Source organism: Stegostoma tigrinum, chromosome 26, assembly GCF_030684315.1.
Source record: "Stegostoma tigrinum isolate sSteTig4 chromosome 26, sSteTig4.hap1, whole genome shotgun sequence".
NCBI classification, from domain to species: domain Eukaryota; kingdom Metazoa; phylum Chordata; class Chondrichthyes; order Orectolobiformes; family Stegostomatidae; genus Stegostoma; species Stegostoma tigrinum.
Window position 1 is genome coordinate 26,570,271 of NC_081379.1, and position 20,958 is coordinate 26,591,228.

Here is a 20,958-nt window from a genome sequence, read left to right on the forward strand (position 1 = left end):
ACAGCATTTGGCCCATATCCCTTGAAGCCCTTCTTAGTCACGTACCCATCCAGATGCCCTTTAAATGTTGCAATTGTACTAGCCTCCGCCCACCTCCTCTGGCAGCTTGTTCCATGTATGCACTACCCTCTGCGTGAAAAGGTTGCCTCTCAGGTCCTTTTTAAATCTTTCCTCTGTCACCCTAAACCTATACCCTCTAATTTTGGGCACCCCACCCTAGGGTGAAGACCTTGGCTATTCACCCTATCCGTGCCCCTCATGATTTTATAATGCACTATAAGATCACACCTCAGCCTCCAATGCTCCAAAAATAAATACCCCAGACAATTCCCTGGGACTCGACCCTCCAGTCCCAGCAGCATCCTTGTAAATATTTTCTGCAGTCTCTCAAATTAAACAACATGTTATAGAAGGACAACCAGATTTACACACAGTGTTCTAAAAGATCCCTCAACAATATCCTGTACAGCCACAACATGATGTCCCAACTCCTGCAATCAATGTTCTGGCCAATGAAGACAAGCGTGCCAAATGCCGCCTTCACCAGCCTGTCTACCTGTGACTCCACTTTCAATGAAATAAGCACCTGCACCTCTAGGTCTCTTTGTTCACAATTTCGAAGACAAATAACATTTAGTTTATTTTATCGGTCTGAAAATTGAGGCACTTGTTTTGTTTCAGGATTCATCTTGATTCCTGAGAAAGACAGGCCAGTTTCTTGGAGATATGATTTATATGATACTCTTAATGTTGAGAGAAGTTAGTCATCATGTCACAAAACTCGTTTCTACTTCTTTTCTAGGTTCTTCATGACTTCACCAGACATAAAAGTAATATCTGTGAAATGGGAAACTTATGGGTAAGATGAATCTTGAAAATTGTGGCAGTCTCTTTCAGAAAGATGATGCCAGGAGTAGTTTTTAAGATATTTATTTATTTTTCTTTCTCTTTTTAATTGTTCTGTAACTTCCATGGCACATGGGGATTTCTACTGAAAAAGGTTAATGTGCATGTTTGACAGATGTGTCAATAAATTGAGAAAATGTTGAACTTTTCATATTTGTGGATCCCCTCTGGCATTATGTATGTGGAGTTATCATGACTTGTAGTCTTCAGATGAAATAAGGCAACAGGGAAATAGTTGGATCAGACCTTCCAGATATAATTCAGTATCTATTTCAATGTCTTATATTTCTTTTATAAAATCCTATGTCTACATTAATTTTAGAAACTGAATTTTAGAAGCTCTCCTTGCTGTAAGTTCTCTACACTTAGGGGTGGTAGTTGCTTAAAGGTACAGGTCCAGCAACACCTGTTTTTCATATATAGTTTCCATTGGAAAGCATAGGTATTTATAGACTGAAGGATTTTACTTGGATACTTTCCATTCATAAATGATAGGAGTAATTTATGGTGAACTCTGTTCACAGGAAGCTTGCATGAAAGTCACCTTTTAATATATTGCACCTTAGATTGAGGCATTTGTGAAGCTGGTAACATAGTGATCATGTCATGAGATGAATAATTCAGAACCCCAGGCTGACAATCTCTGGACATGGGATCAAATCCCATCACTGCATGTCCTGAAATTTGAGCTCACTAAAAATCCGGAAGAAAATATATGATGACCACATAATTCACAGTTGATTGTCATTTCTGGAAAAGAAAATCTGGTACCCGAAGGAAATTTGCCATCCTTATCTGGTTTAGCCTGCATGTGTCTCCAGACTCACAGTGAAATGACTGACTCTGAACTGCCCTTTGGGCAATTAGGCTTTGGAAATAAATAGAGGTAGCAAGGTGTAGAGCTGCATGAACATAGCAGGCCAAGCAGCATCAGAGGAGCAGGAAAGCTCTGAATGCTTCTGAAGGAGGGCCTAGGCCTGAAACGTCAGCTTTCCTGCACCTCTGATGCTGCTTGGCCTACTGTGTTCATCCAGCTCTACATCTTGTTATCTCAGATTCTCCAACATCTGCAATTCCGACTATCATGGGAAATAAATGCTGGCTTAGCCAGTGATGCCCGTGTCTCATGAATGAAATAAAAATGAATCGATCACAGAAGCTTCAAGAAAGCCTGCCAAAGGCAGTCACTGACTGATATGCTGAGTATGTAATGTGAACCAGCAGCGTTGGCACAGGTGGACCCTATTTATGTGATGTGCTCTGTTTGAGCCTTAAACACCTGCAAACCTTTCTGGCAACACAACTAGTTTTGCCTGCTTGACTCCACACACTGACTTCCAGGGTGAGTATAAGCCTAAACATGTATTGAGCTGAAAAATTGAGGCCAAATTCTAACGTCGATAAGAGCTTTAAAAATCTGTTCGTTAGCTGGAAATGGGAATCATTAGGCCTAAACATGCATTGTGGTGCCAATAAAATGGGATTGTCTAAACTGTGAAGTAGTGTCACAAGCTGTGACAATTAGAAATAAAGTCAGGAGATCGACCGTCTAACATTATAAATGCTCTTTGGAATATTTGATATTGGTTGAACTGTCAAATTTATTGTCATTTCAGTTGCATCTTTTCGAAAGCAGGCTTCGATACTTTTTTTGTATCAAGAAACTTCTTCTCACAGTATGTTCGAACGGGATTACAGGAAGAGTTCTTGTGTATCAAGACTTGATAATTTTGTAACATGGCGTTAGCATGTCAGAATACTTTGTCCCATTCAAAGAGGTTCTGTGGCAGGAAACCAAATGTCTTATTTCTGAGAGTATGTACTGTTAGTAACAATGTAACCTTTGTTTTGAGTGTTTGTAGTGGACCTCAGCATTGATATTGAAGCTGGTTTTGTATTATCCATGTTATTTATGAAGGTTAGTGATGGGTCTGATTCAGCTGGTAGCAGTCTCATTTCTCAGGCAGTGGGTTCAAATTCCACTCGTGGTCTTCGGGACAATAATCTCAGCTGATGCTGAGAGTGCTACATGTTGAAGATGTTATCTTTCAGGCCTACATGGTGCTATTGGGCAGGTGGAAAAAATATTGATGGGACTATTTTGGCAAGGTGCAGTGGAATTCTTCCTGATGATAGAATTAATGTTTTGGTTTTTAATCTCCAGAGAACAAAGTCCCATGCCAATCAATTTCTTCTCATAAGAAAACCCCTGTGCCAGGAGACAGACTATTGTCCACACACACTGCTAAACTTTAGATTCTTCTTCCTGGTTTCATCCTGGTGGATCTAGTGGGATGTGGTGTTGTATTAGTATTGCCACTGGACTCATAATCTCAAGTCCCAGACTAATGTTCTGGGTACATGGGCTCAAATCCCACTATGGCAGGTGGTGAAATTTGAATTTATTTAAACAAAATCGGGAATTAAAATCTAGTCTAATAGCAACTGTCTAGACAGTGTTGTTTTGTCATAAGAGCTCATCTCATTCTCTAATGTCCTTTAGTGAAGGAAATCTGTCATCCTTATCTGGTTCTGCTTAAAGCAACTCCAGACCTACTGCTGTATGGTTGACTCTTGACTGCCCTCTGAAATGGCCTAATGAGCCACTCAGTTGAAGGGCATTGGGGTTGGCAGTAAGTGCTGGCCTAGCCAGTGATGCCCGCTTCCCATCATCTGGAGGGAAGGGGAAGGCGCACTGCTGTGTTTGTGTGAAGGGTTTGGGCGAGTGGGAACGGCAGGAGTTGGGGTCAGGGGCTTGGATATTTAAACAAACTCATTTAAATGCACATGTGCCAGTTCTGGTAGACACAAATGCATGAATTTTCAGAGGTGCACAGCAGCCACATTTGTGGTGTCAATAGACGTGAACGATTAAAAGCCATCTTTCAGAATTCTGCAGTTTCAGAGTCCATTATTTGAACTCCTATGTTCCCATGCCCGATCTCCATAAAATTCAGACCCAAACCGCAACCAATCTCCAAAACCCAAATGCATTACATTTTATTCAACATAGGAGCTTGCTAAAATGAAAGGTATCATGCTCTGCATAGCCCTGGGTCAGTGGTAATGAAGGTAGTATAATTGTTGATGGGGGAGATTCAAAATTGGCTAATTTATTTAGAACGTCAATGTCCTTCAATCTTTAAACTCAAAACGAAAGCAGCTACATAAAGTGTTTTTAAGGACTGAGTCATTTTAAATGAATTGTGGAACCATCTAAAGTGGTCCAACCTTCTCCAACCCTGTTCTGAAAATACTGGGTTTCTGATGAGCTACACATTTGTCACTCTTCATCTAGTCTGTCACTGGACTGACAGCTGACATTCAGCCATGTGGCATCCAGTTCTGGACACAATCCTTGTTCCTTTTTCAATAGTTGTAAATCTGCACTGAACCCCTGTGAGAGTCTTTGGATAACGTTAAGGTCAGGAATTCTGAACTTTCCCACCTGGTGACCTCAGGACATGTGTAACACCAATACAGTAACACAGATTAAAACTAAGTACCAAAACAAATTGTGAATGGGAACAAGGGCCTTTGTCACCTTCATGAGTGTACGCCACATCAGAAAGCCCATTTGCCATTGCAGCCATACATTTTTAGTCTTGAATCACTTCTGTCTAAACTTGTGTGAAACCACCTCTTCAAAAATATGAAGCAGTATTCAGCTGTAGAAGATGAAAGCTACAGAATTGACATTCACTAAAGAAAAGGCCATAAATCCCACTTTACCATCAGTTCTAAGAGAAACTTGAAAACGTGTTTAGGAAGGTGAATACCTGTTCTCAATGCCATTGTCATTTTTGTGAAACCTAATTCCTATTAAACCACTATTGATGATGTTATCAATTAACCATTAGAAATTCAGACTTCTCCTTATGAATTTTATCGAAGAATGTCATTATGACTTGTCTCACTTTGTCCCAGTTTGGCAGGTCAATTTAAATATATACCATAAAATATTTTGTTAATGATGTCATATGTTTGGGTGATGTGAGAGAAAACAAAACTCGTTGAGTTTAAAACTTCAGGGCATGATCACCAGTGACCTTATCACCAGTTAAAATTGTAAATCCATTGTCCAGAAGGATGTTGGCCCCCATTATTCACAGGATCAACATGTTTGGTTTCAGATGTGAAGGTGAAGGGGGGGAGGTAAATGTGGGATGTGGTGAAGAAGGGAGCCCAGGACTTGATTGTTTCTCATACATCCTGCAGGTCTTAACTGCAGGGTGTCTTTTTAATTTCCTTTCTTCTGGGTTTCCTGCCTTGACAACTGGCCTAATTAAAAGGCTGGTTGCCTGTTGATTGGAAAACAATGTGTTCCACAGGAGCCAGTGAGGGGGGAAAAAGCAGCTGGGACAAGGTAGTAAGATTGTGGTCTGTGGTCAAGGGAGGAGAGATTGCTGAGGCGAATAATTTGTGGAGAGGAGGTTGTTAGGATGTATGGGTACTGTGAGGGTGAGGAATTACTCTGGTTAGTTGTGCTTAAATGAAACACTCCTGACCCACAAGCAGTCCTGTAAAGATACCCAACTCTTGGATTTAGCCCATAGGCCATTTTAAACTGTTGAATCTTTGAGACCGATGAAACCTGGGCAGCATGTGTCAAAGTATTGTTAAAATGAAAACATGCAGCCCTGATTTTAGAAGTTTTCAATAACCAATTCTCCTCCTATAAGCAGGTCAGGGTCTTGCCTCTCATCCAGTTTTTGGTAAAATTGAAAGGGGTAAGTTTGAAACAAGCTGCGTTCTTGTTTCAGTTTTTTGATAGTTTGAGCCTCATACCTGACTTAGAACACCCCAAAGCTAATGAGAAATGTTTAAGAATGTAGTCACTTAGAAGAATGCTGCAGCCAATCTGCACAAAGTCCCATAAACTGCACAAAGCCGATGACTGACCAGTTAAGACCATAAGAAACAGGAACACAAATAGGTGATTTGGCTGCTTCAGCTTGCTCCTCCATTTAATAGGATCGTGGCTGATGCGATATTCTTCTCATCCACTTTCCTGTCCTTTCCCCATACCTTTGATGACCCTACTGATCAAGAATCTGTCTCAGCCTTAAATATATGCAAGGACTCTGCCCCCACTGATCTCTGTAGCTTCCTTCCAGCATTTGCCCTGTCAAACCCCTTAAGAATCCAAATGTTTCAGTCAGGTGACCTCTCATTCATCTAAACTCCAGTGAACAGAGGCCCAACCTGTTTAGCCTTCGCTCATAAGACAATTCCTCCATACCAGGGATCATCCTGGAGAACTTTCTGTGAAGTGCCACTAATGAAACAAATTATTTTCTTAGATATAAGAGGACCAAAACAGCTCACAATACTCGAGCACCAGCACCTTGTACAATTACAGTAAGACTTCCCTCCTCTTATACACCCATGAAATAGAGGCCAATGTTGTGTTAGCTTTCCTGGTTACCTGCTGCACTGTACTAGCTTTCTGTGTTTCATGCACAAGTACCCCATGTCCCTTTGTGTTGCAGCTTTGTGCAGTTTTTCTCCATTTAAGTAATACTCTTCTTTCATTCTCCCTTCCAAGATGAACAAGTTTGCATTTTCCTGCATTATACTTCACTAGCTAACTTATATCCCACTCAAGAAATCTATCAATTCCACTCTAAATGGTTTGTACCCCACCTCACACCTTCCTTTCCACTTATTTTTGTGTTGTCTGCAAGTTTGGCTTCAGAACATTCACTTCCACTGAGTCATTGATATATTTTAAACAGTTGCGGTCCCAGCATTGATCCCTGTGGAACCTTACTGGTGGTGGGTCACAAACCTGAAAATGAACTCTTATCCCCTGTAACTGTTTCCTGCCTGTCAGCCAAATCTCTATCCATGGCAATGTGCGACTCCCAACACTGTGGGCTCTGATTACTTAACCTCTTGTGAATTACATTGTCAAATGTCTTCTGGAATTCCAAATATAACACTTCTTCCAGTTCCCCTCTAATCACTCTGGCTGAGCCTTGTTCAAAAAATTCTAATAAATTAGTCAGCCATGATTTTCCTTTCATTATGCCATACTGACTTTACTTGAACACATTATGATTTTTCAGTTGTTTTGCTATTACTTCCCAATAAGTTAGTTCCAATTTTTTATTGAGGCATAAATACTGGCCAGGTTACTATGAGGGATCTCACCAAAGATCCCACAATAGTATTTCACTGTCTCCCTGAGAGGGCAGAAGGGGTCTCTATTTTACACCTCTGAAAAACAATGTCCCCAACAGTGTGGTGTTCCTCAATATTACGTGGAGTGTCAGGATGTATTCTATGCTCATAGAGTGTACCCCAAGCGTATAGCTTTTTGCTCACGTGCAATATTGCTACCACTGAATCCAGATTGACACAATATAAATGTGTCCTCTCACTGCTCCTGGACTTGTAGGTGGACTTCTAGTGTTTATCCAGCACAATATTTCAGACCATGCAATATTCCTGACCTGCGATAGCGTTAACCATTAGAAATTCAGATGGATTTCTGAAGTTCAACGGATTTACAATTTTAACTGGTAAATTGAGTCTCTGGTGAAGCAGCCACCAAGGAAAAAATATCATTTGGTAATGCCCACAAGAGTGCACATTAGGAATGCTGTGACACCTTGTTCATCTTTTCGTTACACTGAGTCAGCCAACATTCCTGATGCTTTATTCAGTAAGGCTGGTGTCAGTAGGCTGGGCAGCAATAAGCTCTCCAGATGAAACACTGATTATGAGAGTTTCTAAGTTGTGATCCCAGCTGAGTTAAAGTTTGCCATCTGTACTGTGTCCATAGCAAATTAAATCTGTTAAAATGTTATGTTTCGGCCCAGCAGTACAACATTATCTATATATTTGGAAAGAATCAATCTCCAGTTCATGTATATCATGCAATTTATGTAAAAAGGTTTTTATAATTATGTACATTAGGGTACATTGTCTGTCTATCTATATCTAACCATCTAACCTGATTGAAAAAATTACATATGCTTGCCGTTTCTGTCGTTTCCCATTATCAGTTCCAAAGTCCACATTTATAACAAAAATTGCTGTCATTCTCACTGTGAGCGGAGGTGTTGGGGCACTGTTACTGGCTGGAAAGCTTAATTATAACATATATTGCACTGAAGCTTTTTATTGTGTATTGATCAGGACAAATGTGAGAAAGGCAAATTTCAAACAGTAGCAGTAAGTTGCTACAGGAGAAAATTTGCAATGTGACGAGTTAACATAGTCAATTTCCTTATAAATATGGACAAAGAAATTTAGTATAAAACTGTGAATATAGAGGCGCGAATTTATAACTTTAAAATGGTCCAATTATCACCACCATTTAATATGTATCACCACTGTTTAACATATATTACCCTGGGCAATCTACTAACATTGTAGAAATTGATCAATAAAGGCAATTTGTTGAGCAATATTGATAGAGTGGCTTCCAGTGCAAGTTGACCAAGAATATATAAAAAGCTACTTGGTGAATTAGCGATTTGTTTTGTCAGTGATGAATTAAGCATCCTGGGCAGCACGGTAGCTCAGTGGTTAGCACTCCAGCCTCACAGTGCCAGGGGCCCGGGTTCGATTCCAGCCTCTGGCTACTGTCTGTGTGGAGTTTGCACGTTCTCCCCGTGTCTGCGTGGGTTTCCTCCGGGTGCTCTGGTTTCCTCCGACAGTCCAAAGATGTGCAGGCAAGGTGGATCGGCCCTGCTAAATTGCCCATAGTGTTCAGGGGTGTGTGGGTTATGGGGGATGGGTCTGGGTGGGATGCTCCAAGGGGCAGTGTGGAATTCTTGGGCCGAGCGGCCTGTTTCCACATTGTAGGGAATCTAATCTAATCTATGCTTGCATTTATATGGCTCTTAAATTATTGTCTGTTTTCACCTGGGAAACCAAATTACTTATCCCTTTACCATATTGCTTTCATCTCAAATTCAGCTCTCCCCTCACCTGAGGCATTGCTGACCCAAGGGTTAAACCACCTCTAATGAGAGGGTGGACGAATGGTCTGATAGGACTATGGAAACTGTACTTTTACCTTTACCTCTGCAGTAAAACAATTTGTAATAGGAGTTCAAAAAGGGAGAGAAAATTGCATGAAAATTACAACACAGTAGGTCACACAATATGCACATAAGATTTCATTTCCAGTCGTAGTTTTTTTTCATTCGTTTATGGGACTTGGATGTTGCCAGCTGTGACAACATTTATTGCCTGTCCCTAGTTGCCCGTGAGAAGGTGGCGATGAGCTGCCTTCTTGAATCACTGCAAATCACATGATGTAACTTGACCCCAATGCCCTTAGGGAGGGAATTCCAGTGTTTTGACAGCGAAGGAACAGCAATGTATTTCTATGACAAGGTGGTGAGTAGCTTGGAGAGGAACTTACAAATTGTGATGTTCCCATCTATCTGCTGCCCTTGTTCTTCCAGGTGGAGGTGATCTTAGGTTTTGAACATGCTGTCTAAGGATCTCTGGTGAATTTCTGCAGTGCATCTTGTAGATGGTACACACTGTTGCTTCTGAGTGTCAAAGTTGTAGGGAATGGATGCTCGTGGATAAGATGCTAATAAAATGGGCTGCTTTGTCTTTGATGGTATCAAGTGTTGTTGGGGCTGCACTCATCCAGGCAAGTGGGGAGAATTTCATCACACTCCAGACTTTTGCTTTGTAGATGCTGGACTGGTTTTGGGGAGTTAGGAGGTGAGTTACTAGCTTAGTATTCCTGGCTCTGGCCTGCTCTTGTAGCCACTGCATTTATATGGCAGGTCTGATTGAGTGTCTGGTCAATGGTATACCCCCCAGGATGTTGTTCGTGAGTAAGTAATTCAGTGATTGTAACATCATTGAATGTCAAGAGGCGATGGTTATACTGTCTCTTACTGGAGACGGTCATTGGCTGGCATTTGTATGGCACAGATATTACTTACCGCTTGTCAACCCAAACCAGGATATTGTTCAGATCTATTGATGAAGGAGCTGAAGATGGTTGGGCTTAGGACACTACCCTGAGGAATTCCTGCAGAAATGTCCTAGATCTAAGGTGGCTGACCTCCAACAACCACAGCCACCTTCCTATGTGTCAGGTATGACTCCAACCAGTGGAGACTTTGCCTCTGTGCCCAGTGATTCCAGTTTTGCTAGGACTTCTTCATGCTGCCTTTGGTCGAATGCTGCCTTGATGTCGAGAGCTGTCACTCCCATCTCACCTGTTGGCCATTATGTCAAAATGGAAACAAGCAAAAATGTAAACATTAATAACTGTGTCTGTTTCCCTTGTACCCTGGCATAGTGGTACAGTTATCCAAGGCTGAGATGTGAATGTTAAAGCAGAAAAAGATTGTAAGTCAAATCTTTTGGTTTTATGAGCAACTAGTGGTCACGAATGAGTAAAATAGTAAACGGATGATACTGGAAGTTGTGATAAGTGTTTATAATATTATTATCATTTGGGAATTTGAATTTTTAGAATAGAAACAGATGGGTTGTGGTTTCAGTTATATGAAGGTAACACTTTTTTAAAAACTTCTTAACATTTTTCAAGAGATTTTAAAGCCATTTTGAACAGTCATCTAAATATATTATTTTTAAGCAAGCACGTGATTCAGACAAGTGCCTTGCAGGATACCTGTCATTTACTGAGGAAATGTTTATGGTGCTGAGCTTAAAACAGGCGAAAAAGGACAGAACAAGGAATACTTGTTTAGTTTTGCCTTCAGATCAGAAGAATCAAGATTTCAATTCAGGAGACAGAGTTTCCTTATAGCAATATGGTCTTAATTTATGAAGTCTCCAAACTCTGATGGTTTGTATAGAAATTCTTGAGTTGTCTAAACTGAAAGGAGGTTCAGGCCAGAAATTAAAAAACTGCCTCAGCAGTCAAAGAAAGAGAACTGGAAAGAGTTAGTTAAGAAAGTAAATTAATGAGTTCAGACAGGGTGTGATACATCATTGGTATCGAGTATCTGTAAGGGATATTACCCGGAAACAAGTTGAAACTTTGAAACTTTGTGTTCGTGTTAATGATCTTTCTAAACCATTTTAGCCTATCTCTGTGCACATGCAGTGGCTTTGTTTTTCTTTTGTTGACAAATATTTGTAGCCTTGTGTGCATATGTTTTGGTGACTAAGCATCACAGTTAAAAAGAAACTGTAAAAATGAAAGTTATGATCAGTCAAGTCAGGTTTCACTCTAGGATCTGATAAGTCCAACATTACCATCAGCTGGGATCATAACAGTATGCATTAATATTTTCTTGACACTTTCATTATTTTGACAAAGTGATGTGATAGATACAAGCCTTTCAGGGTTATATCTTTTACTTTTGTGATTAAAATTTTGCTAAAAATTTCCTCTAGGGCCATATGCATGATCGGTATGGGCAGTTGGCAAGTGTCTATGTCAAACTTCTCAGCACCAAGATGGATTTTCATAAAAAGGTATTTTCTACATTGTACTATTGAATGACATGGATGATTTGATATATTTTTGTGGGGATGTCCAGGTGGGCGCTTTGTATTAAAACCAATGTTTTAAGAACTTATGCATGCCTCACATGTTGGTGTTAATGTGTCTAAAGTATATTTTGTTGCCTACATAAAGCAGAACAAGGCACTCTCAAGAGTAAATCAAGTATAAGAAAAAATATTGCATTTCCATTGTGCTCCCTACACTTTACAGCCAGTAAATGACTTTTGAAACTTAATTGTTGTTAGTTTATCAGTAATTGATAGAAAACATTAGTTTCCGATAGTTAATTATAGAAGTCACTCATTACCTTGTCAATTCAATTCCTATGAAGTGCGAGCTTTCTATTTTGACATCATTTAAAAATTTATCATCAAGAATAAGTAATACAAAGAAAATAAATTGTACATAGTTCATTATTGCAAAAAACAAAATGTTAAGAAAGAGTTTTTGTAAATCTATAAACTTTGTATAGCAGAGTGCAGAGGTTTCTGGTCACACATTCTCCTTCAAAAGAGAGATTTGATAAACTACAGACCAAAGTAGAAATTGCTGGAAAAGCTCAGCAGATCTGGCAGCAGCTGTGAAGAGAAATCAAAATTAACATTTTGACCTGATTTATAGTGTTCGCGGTTCTTTTGGTTTTTATTTGGATGGGGCCTGTATTCTGTGGAGTTTTAAAGCATGAGAGGCGATCTCATTGAAAACTACAAGGTTTAGGCAGGGACAGACAGGGTAGCTGTGGGTAAATTGTTTCCTGAGAACCAGTGGGTACAGTTTAAAAATAAGGGGATGCCACTCAGGTCTGAGATGAGGAGACATGTTTTTACTCAGATGATTGTGAACCTTTTAAATTCCCTATCAAAGAGGGCTGTGGAGGTTCAAATTTTGGGCATGTTTAAGGCGTACATCAATATATTTCCAATTACTGATGGTATGTAGGGCTGTGGGCATGGGTGAGTAAAAGACATTGAAGTTTTTGATCTGCCTTGAACATATTGAATGGCAGGACAAACACAATGGGTTGACTGGACTCCTGCTGTTCTTGTGTTCCTGAATGATAGTATCTCTGCTTGTATGACCTGTTTCTCAACAGTACGGTGAGGAGTGAGCCTGGTTTGTGTACTCAAATCGCTAGAACACACATCCTCTCAAAGGGGAGGCGATGGTCTAGTGGTATTATCACTGTTAATCTAGAGACCCGGATAATGTTCTGGGGACCAGGGTTCAAATCCTGCTGTGGCAGATGTTGTAATTTGACTTCAATAAATATCTAGAATCATCAATCTAATGATGACCATGGATCCATTGTCAATGTCAAAAAACCTCATCTGGTTCACTAATGTCCTTTTAGGGAAGGAAACTGCCGCCCTTACCTGGTCTGGCCTACATATGATGCCAGGTCCACAGCAATATGGTTGACTCTTAACTGCTGTCTGGGTTAATGGGGATGGGCAATAAATGCTGCCTAGCCAGCAACATCCTCATCCTGTGAATGAATAAAGAAAGAAAAAAGACAAGGCTATTATATCATTGAGCCAAAGCTGACACTTATAGGGGTTTCTTTTATTACTGGAAAAGTTTTCTTTAATAAAATATTTACTTTAATGAGAATTGGGATACATATTGGTTTTGTCCAATCCTAAACTGGATTTATTTTAGTACCTTGTCGTGTCTACGAATCTGAGTGAATTAGCTCCAGAATCAGTCATGAGTAATCCTTGACTATTCCCTTCAGAGTGGAATGCTTTAATCTCCTTTTTTTTTTTCATTCTTCAGCTAAAAATAGTAACTTTTGATTCCGTAGACATTTGTCAGTCTCCTGTACCTCTTCCACGTGGTATTTTGTTATATGTGCAAGTCTAGACAGACAGTGTCCCAAGGTCATTCAGCTGTGAAGGCATATTGCAAAAAAAAATTTCCGTCTTATCTGAAGCCCATACATCTTCAGCAGCTGCTGAAAATCAATTACCAATGGGAATCTTGTCCATTGTTTAGGCTACAGTACAATGTTGCTGAAAAACTTAGCAATCCCACATATTTAGCCTTCATCATGAAATGGAATGTGCTGAATGGTCATTTCTAGTTCTTCTTAAATCATTTATATTAAACATAGAGCTGAAACTGTGTCAGTAGCAATCCATGCACTAGTTACATATAATTCAAGGGACCGTCCTACACTTCCGTGTGTTGCCAACTGAGATTATTCTGTTAAGTGATTAGTGCTGATTAGAAGAGCTTAACGCAATCTCAAAAGAAAATCAATATGCTATAAAAGTAAAGCTGAAAATGGAGATCAGTTAGCCAGTGTGCTAGGTTAGAGGTGAATTTACACTGTCTGATTAGATGTGCAGTAGCTAAGTGCCAGATGTTGGTACAGTTTAGGATTACACAGCATTTAAGTCTTTGGCATTTCAAGAACCGCTGTCAGCAGCTGGGGCTGGAGTGCAATAACTGTCTTTCATATCCTTCCCTATGTCTCCTGGTTTCCTAATGGTCCAGTAGTGGTGTTGGTATGTTATCTAATGGACAATACAGACAACATATCATTAACAACAGCATCTCTAGTCTCCTCTGGAATAGTTGTGGGGATTCCTCAGTATTCCCGTGCTACCTGAGGAAATTTGTACAATGGCCTTTGGGATTTCAACTTGTATGAATCCCAAGCTAAAAATTATTGCTTTGTATTCTTGAGTTGTACTTTAAGTTATTAGGCGCTGTAGACAATTTCTGATATGATAATTCTGACTTTGGTCAGATGTGTGATTGTAGAACAGTCCAACACTTGTGGATAAAGTAGTGTATCCATTGTTCCCAAATTAAATATTTTAAAAGATACCCAAGAAAACAATCAGTGATTGAGTTTTAGCTGAGAGGACAGTATTAATGCTTTCAAATAAACTGGTGTAATAATGATGGTTCATGTGATAAATGTTGAGACTGTGTACAGATCGCTATATCTTTAATAATATTTAATGACTAAATCAAGGATCTCTTAAATGACAGGCTGTAACTATTAAGGTGATGATTTAAAATATACGTGTCTGTACATGGGACTGAGGGAACCAACAATGCTTCTTACGACGCACAACCAAACCAGTATAATGGGGGAGTTGTGAAATGATAATTGAGAAGGACATTGAGAAATGAAATAGGCAGAACTGATGGAAGTTTCCCCTGAATACAGCTATCACTAAAATTAATTTAATAAGGAGAAAGAAACATATTTCCATTTTAATGAATGCTAACTAACTTGTAAAGAGCTCAAAATCAACCTCATATTAAAGCTAGAACGAGGAGATCTTCTGATCTCATTTTTCCTTTCTGCCTTGTTGTTTTGCAGCATTCAGAGTTCCCCCCGAATCTGGAGGTAACTGATGAAGTATTGGATAAAGCTGCAGGCACAGACGTGAACAACATGTAAGTCTGATCTAGCCATGGAATGCGGAACTTCTACTTTTGATATTCTGTATGGCCTCATGTTCAGAGGATAATTCAAGTCTTCCATGATTGACTAGTCTGTTCTGATTACAAAGAATTGTGATTTTTCTGTATGGAATGACCAGAAACAATCAAATCCTCATCAGCCATGAATATCTCTCACAGATTTTCTTGAAGGAATATTTTTGCCAATTTGATTCATGATTGATTTGTTATTTTTAACTTCAACCCAGTTAATCTGCTTTGCCAATTCTCAGATTTAATTATGTGATTAAGATCTCATTAAGTGGTTTCAATAGTATGTCCTAGATGAGTGGATTTTGGATGATCTATAAAGATATAAGAAATCCTGAGATTAGTTTCTGACCTTGCAATAACAAGAGAGTTTGTCTATGTAGGACTTGAAGACAAATGGGTTGTCCCAGTGCTGCTCCCTAAGTAATTTCTAGAAAATATGCAGACGTAGCAGATATAACCCTCTTCCATTTAGTCTAGAGCCTAACACCTGTTTTTTCTCCTCTGCCTTGTACACCTCCATTTTGTATTTCCATGATTAAATCCATTTGATTTCACTTGAGGGAAATAGCTGAAACAGTACCAACTGTGTGGATTGGCAGGCTGTTTCAAATCTAAGATTCTATTCCTAAAACCAGACAGGTTATGTCTCAGATTTAGCAGGAGTCTCAATGAGAGATAATGGGAACTGCAGATACTGGAGAATCTAAGATAACAAAGTGTGTAGCTGGTTGAACACAGCAGGCCAAGCAGCATCTCAGGAGCACAAAAGCTGATGTTTTGGGCCTAGAGCCTTCATCAGAAAAGTGGGATTGAAAGAGGGTTCTGGAATAAATAGGGAGAGAGGGGGAGGTGGACCGAAGATGGATAGAGGAGAAGTTAGGTGGAGTGGAGAGTATAGGTGGGGAGGGGTAGGTCAGTGCGGGGAGGACGGACAGGTCAAGGAGGCGGGATGTCTCAATGAGAGGTTGCATCATGAGTCCTGTTACCTTACCATTGGCCTTGAGGCTCCCTACTTTAATTTTTTTCAAAACACTTGTGACAAAAATAAAGTCTGTGAAATTGTTGCAATTTCAGATTGTTTCTTTAGTTTAAGATGAAATGAGGGAAGTCATATGACCTCCAAATTCTGCATAATAACAGGAACTGGATGGTGTGGGTATAGTGGTACAAGAGGGCCCAGATCAGGGGACTGCAGTAAAACTGCAAAATGTTCAGAGCCATGGACAATTGCACAAGCATCTGTACTGACTGTGAGTAGAGTGATGGACTTGGAGGTGTTAGGAATGTCAGGTTTTAAAATGGTTATGTTTTAAACTGTATTTAATTCCCACCGAGAACAGAGTTAGATGTCTAGACAATAGTTAGTTGGTATTTCTGTGGGAGAAAAGCCCATGTGATTTACATTGTCGTGAAAATGGGGTGTGTGAAGGGAAAAATTTCATAGTTGAACCTCACAGACCTAAGTCAATCTGCAAGAGCCTGAATGACAGTAGGAAGAAGGAGTAGTCACCCCTGCATCCAAAGCAGAGAAAATGCTGACTTTATTTTCCAGCAGGTGGAACATTGGTTAGTGCTTGCACTCAGATTGAAGTGACTGAGTTTGAGAGAATTTTCAGGACGCTGGAAGGTTCACTTACATTAGACTAAAGAAGAGGAGTGCCCGGTATGACCCTCACAATGGAAGTTAGCTGGAAGGGAGAAAGGAAGTAGGCCAACAGCAGCAGAGAATTGCTTTGGACTGGCTCCAGTATAATTAGGTGCCCACTTAGGGGATATCTAAGTATAAGCAAGGATGAGGATTGTAAGTCATGTAAAAAATTAAACAATAGAAACCTATCTGTAATTTAGAGTACAAGCTGCTTTCAAGATAATGTTGCTTTTAGTTTGTCAGGGTAGATTTTAAAACCTGGAGATTGTGTCGTCTGATCTTTTGAGTTGGTCCGTCGAATTTAAATTTCTCTAAAAAGTTATTAGTCTTTACGGTGATTATAACACACAACATTATTTATTTTGAAATGTAGCAATTATTATCCAGTCCACAGTATAATGAAATGAATGAATGGTTAATAATTTTTTTTGTTGGAAAGGGTGGAATTTTATGTTCACCGGATAGACTAGTTCTCTTGAAGCCGTACTATGGGATGATTACTATCATGGGCGGAGACAATTAGAACCTTAGCAGTGATTCAGCTGAAGGATAGTACTTTCTTTCATGTGCACTGGAGTGAGGTGAGTTCCTGCTACAAGGCTGAGAACTTTCCAATTCAGAAGTACCAGCTAAGCCACACAATATATATATATGTAGACACCAAAACAACCCTTTTTTACGTGGGAAAATTAAGTGGACCAGATTCATGGTGTAGAGTCATGGTTGAATAGAGATATTGTTATGTCATAAAGGGGTTTTTTAGGTTGCTGGTATGAATAGTGAATGTTTACAGTACATTTTTGCATGACTTCTGCAAATATCATTAACACAGTGGATAACCAGATGGAGAATCTGTGTCTAGTTGCACTACACAACGAAGTCTGACTTAGTCCAGTCAAATGCAGAATTCATGATTTTGAACTGTGTAAGAACGGGTGGTTTGGATTCCAGGTATATTTTGGGAGAAGTAGCGGTTGAAAATTGATTGATTGTACAATCTCCACAAATGTCCATACTTGTTGCAAGTTTCTTAATCAAATAGAGAAAGCTAATACAAGTATAAAATTAGGAAGCCTTTTATTCATATTAGTAATGAAAGGAAAATGTACCCATAAGAATATTAGGGTCTAGGATAATCTTTAGTCATTATTTTTGTACCCTGTAGAGCATTGTTCTCTTTTCGGAGGTAAGCCTAAAAAAATAGTTAGATGCAATTTTCTGCTTGAGTGAATTGATATATTATCCCATTAATGTCAGCTGCTTGAGCCTGCACTTTGTTCTTCTGTTGATGTGTCCTAAAACTACATTGGTTCATATTATAATGTGAATTTATATTTTTGAGAGTCAGTTTATAACACTTCAGGTATTTTCTTACTGGTTGATAACTATTCCATGTTGAGATGATGACTATCAGACCTGAATGTAACACTTGTCATTGTCCACAATAAAGAAATGTTGACATTGCATGTGCATGGAAATTCAGCAGTATGTATCACTTGAAAAGAAATGTTTCACTGAGAACACTGGCACTGGATAACAAAATGCTTGTGAACTGTTGCCAAACCCTAATTCAAATGGGATGTATGAGGCCCCGTTCTCTTCCTTTTGAGAGTGAAATCCTACATCTCATATCTTCTGACAGAGCAACAACTAGATGAAAGGTGAAACCTGATCTGCAAACTCTGTTTCTCTAGCATCCTCTTAAAGTTGTTGATGTATCTTTCAGTTGGGCTTTACTCCAAATGCTCAGTCTTTGTTGATAATTAATGTTGATTCCGTGCAGAATATTAATGAAGGTGCTCAGATTTCAGACCCATTTGAGATACGTGGTGGTGGTGGAGGGTGGAGGTGAATTTTTAATTTGGAAATAAGGCATGCTTTCCCCACCATGCTTTTGTGAAATCTGGTGTAAGTGGATGGATAATGACATCATTTTGCTGGTCTTTGACTATACAGAAGTTTGGGTGGGAGCCAAAATCAGTAGCCCAGCTGCCATTTTTTGTTGTTCTCCCCCACCCAACACTGACACTGCACCCAAAGCAGTGGTGCTTATATTTTCCCCACATCACCCATGGCTGTGTGTGAATGTGTAGTGGCTCAGTAAAAATACACCATTGTGCAAGAGCTTTATACTTTCTACCACCAGGAAAACACCCATGTGGCTAGTGAAACATTAACAAGCAAACTTGATAAGGCCAATGCTTACGTTAAAAAAAATGTGAAAGGGGTGGGGAAGGACTAAATCAAAATAGAGCTGGAGAGGGAAATAGAGTGCTCCATTTCCCCCACAGTGCCCATCTCTCTCTGAATGACATCGAGACCATTGGTAAATACCGCTTATTCACTCTCTGACACCCGGGCTCAGATGTAACTGCAGGAGAGGGACAGGCAGTCAGCAGAGATGACCCCCTGCAAAGCCTGCTGCCTGGACCTATTTATAGCCAGCCTAGCCAAGCCCCCAACTGCTAACTCTTTTTTTTAAATAAAAACTAGCAAGCTGTTAAAGTTCCACAATTTTAAGGAGACAGTAGGCACTGCCAATCCAGCTCTACACATGTTATTCCACAACTTTATGATGCCCTGGTGGGATTTTTAGGTGTTGGTTCTAAAAAACAGAACTGGATGTCTTTTACAGTAGCTGAAAAAGATGGCACAAATGTGGCAAATAAGACCTGCCACCGAGATCATAGTTGAACTTAACAGTGAATTTTGCTGGAGACGATAACTGCATCTGTATGCTTTTTAGTGGCATTTCTGAAATTTTTTATGCTTTCAAAATGATTGCTTAAAGATTGATTCTGAGAGCTGTGATTGTGGAATTATAGCTCTGCTCTAAATTAAACCAATCTATAGTTCTGATTCCCAAAGCCCTTGCACCAGGTCATTACTCATAATATACTTTTGAATGTAGAGGCACCAAAACTTGATGTATCATTTGTTGAAGTAACTCCTGTCACAAGACCGGGTGTGACTTGCAAAAAACACAGGCATGTGAAATGACAATAATATCTGATACTGACAGCAAGTTTGGAATGGAGTGAGCCAAAGGATTTGGTGTTGAGAAATAAGTTTCCTAATCAGCTATAATTGGCCAGTTTCCTGCCAACGAGCCAGTAATAGACCATGACATGCTTTATTTGTCCTTAAAGGACATATTGTGGGGTTAGTCTCCCCAACGATAGCCTATGGTCATTTGTCACCACTTTGTTATTTGTGTCTGGATGACAGCTGCAGGATTAGTTGGTTTTATGTTTAGACATTATCATCGTGTACATTGTTATACAAGGGAGTTCCGTTTCTAAAAATAAGCTGCTTTTTGTAATATAGGTGTCAACACTGGATAGCCTGAAGATCATGAAGCAGGGATTCTTTTTATCGTCCACTAATAGCAAATACAGACAGTCCAAAGATGTTAGGGTTAATAGTGGATTGGCCATGCTAAATTGCCCAAGGTATCCAGGAGTGTGTAGGCTAGTTGGATTGGCCATGGGAAAAGCAGGGTTACAACGATTGGGTGCAGGGGAGGGTGTGATCTGGGTGGACGCTCTTTGCAGGGTTGGTGTCAACTCGATGGGCCGAAGAGCCTGTTTCCACACTGTAGGAATTCTATGATTCTGTGAATATCAGGTATTTACAAATATTAAGAGAAATCAAAACTAAAATGAGAAAGAGAGACTGTATGTGTGTTGAATCAAGCCTGCGATTCATATCTTGATGGAATAACCTCATCTGTCCCCCTCTTGCTCTCTCCATGAAGTCTCTACCTGACACACATCCCTTTTCTCCAGAAATGGCCTGTGGGTACTGTCTGACACCCCTGTTTGATGCCCTTTCTCAATACTGCCACCTGCTGTTGGAGGTCCCATCACATTTATATTGAGGGCAGCTGATGGGGAGCAGATACAATCTTTGGGTTGACTGGACCAAATGTTGGAAATGAACATGGGGTTTCCTCTCCTGATTGCATTATGTATCCATACCTATGCACCTCCCATTGGAGCTGCATTTAGCAATGTAACAGTGAGCCCGCTTGTGTTTTCAGTCTGTGGGGCTTCCCTATCCTTACTGCTGAAACAGAACAGAATGCAGAGACACTGTATTTTCCATGACCCAGTCTGCAAAATGTCGAAATACTAAACTGTCCATAGCATTTACCATTTACCAACTCAATGAATAATTCAATTTAAAGCTATGCTGTAATGAAACCCAAGATTTCTGTAAGATGTGAAAGATCTAAAGGCATGCTGCCTGCTTTTGGCTTGTGCTTTGATTTCCTTGTGTGTATCATTTGTGAGTGTATTTTCTAACCAATATGATGAGCCCAGTGTCCCAGAACTGACTGTAATGGCTGAGTGCTTGTCTTCATCTTATTGCCCCTACATTACAGTGACTGTCTAACATTTACAAGGATTTGACCGGACATTAACTGTATTTAATAGATTGAAACACATATCTCACTTATGTTGGATTCCTGCTCTTTGCT

The 20,958-nt window shown here is 39.8% G+C and overlaps 1 protein-coding gene across 1 annotated transcript in view; it reads left to right on the forward strand.

The window, feature by feature from the left end:
- LOC125464211 (huntingtin-interacting protein 1-related protein-like) overlaps positions 1-20,958 on the forward strand; it is a 138,466-nt gene that overhangs the window by 49,333 nt on the left and 68,175 nt on the right. Inside the window, exons 4-6 of the mRNA XM_048556408.2 lie at positions 803-859; positions 11,260-11,340; positions 14,712-14,788. Coding sequence (XP_048412365.1) covers positions 803-859; positions 11,260-11,340; positions 14,712-14,788 — 215 coding nt within the window. The remainder of the gene's footprint in view (positions 1-802; positions 860-11,259; positions 11,341-14,711; positions 14,789-20,958) is intronic.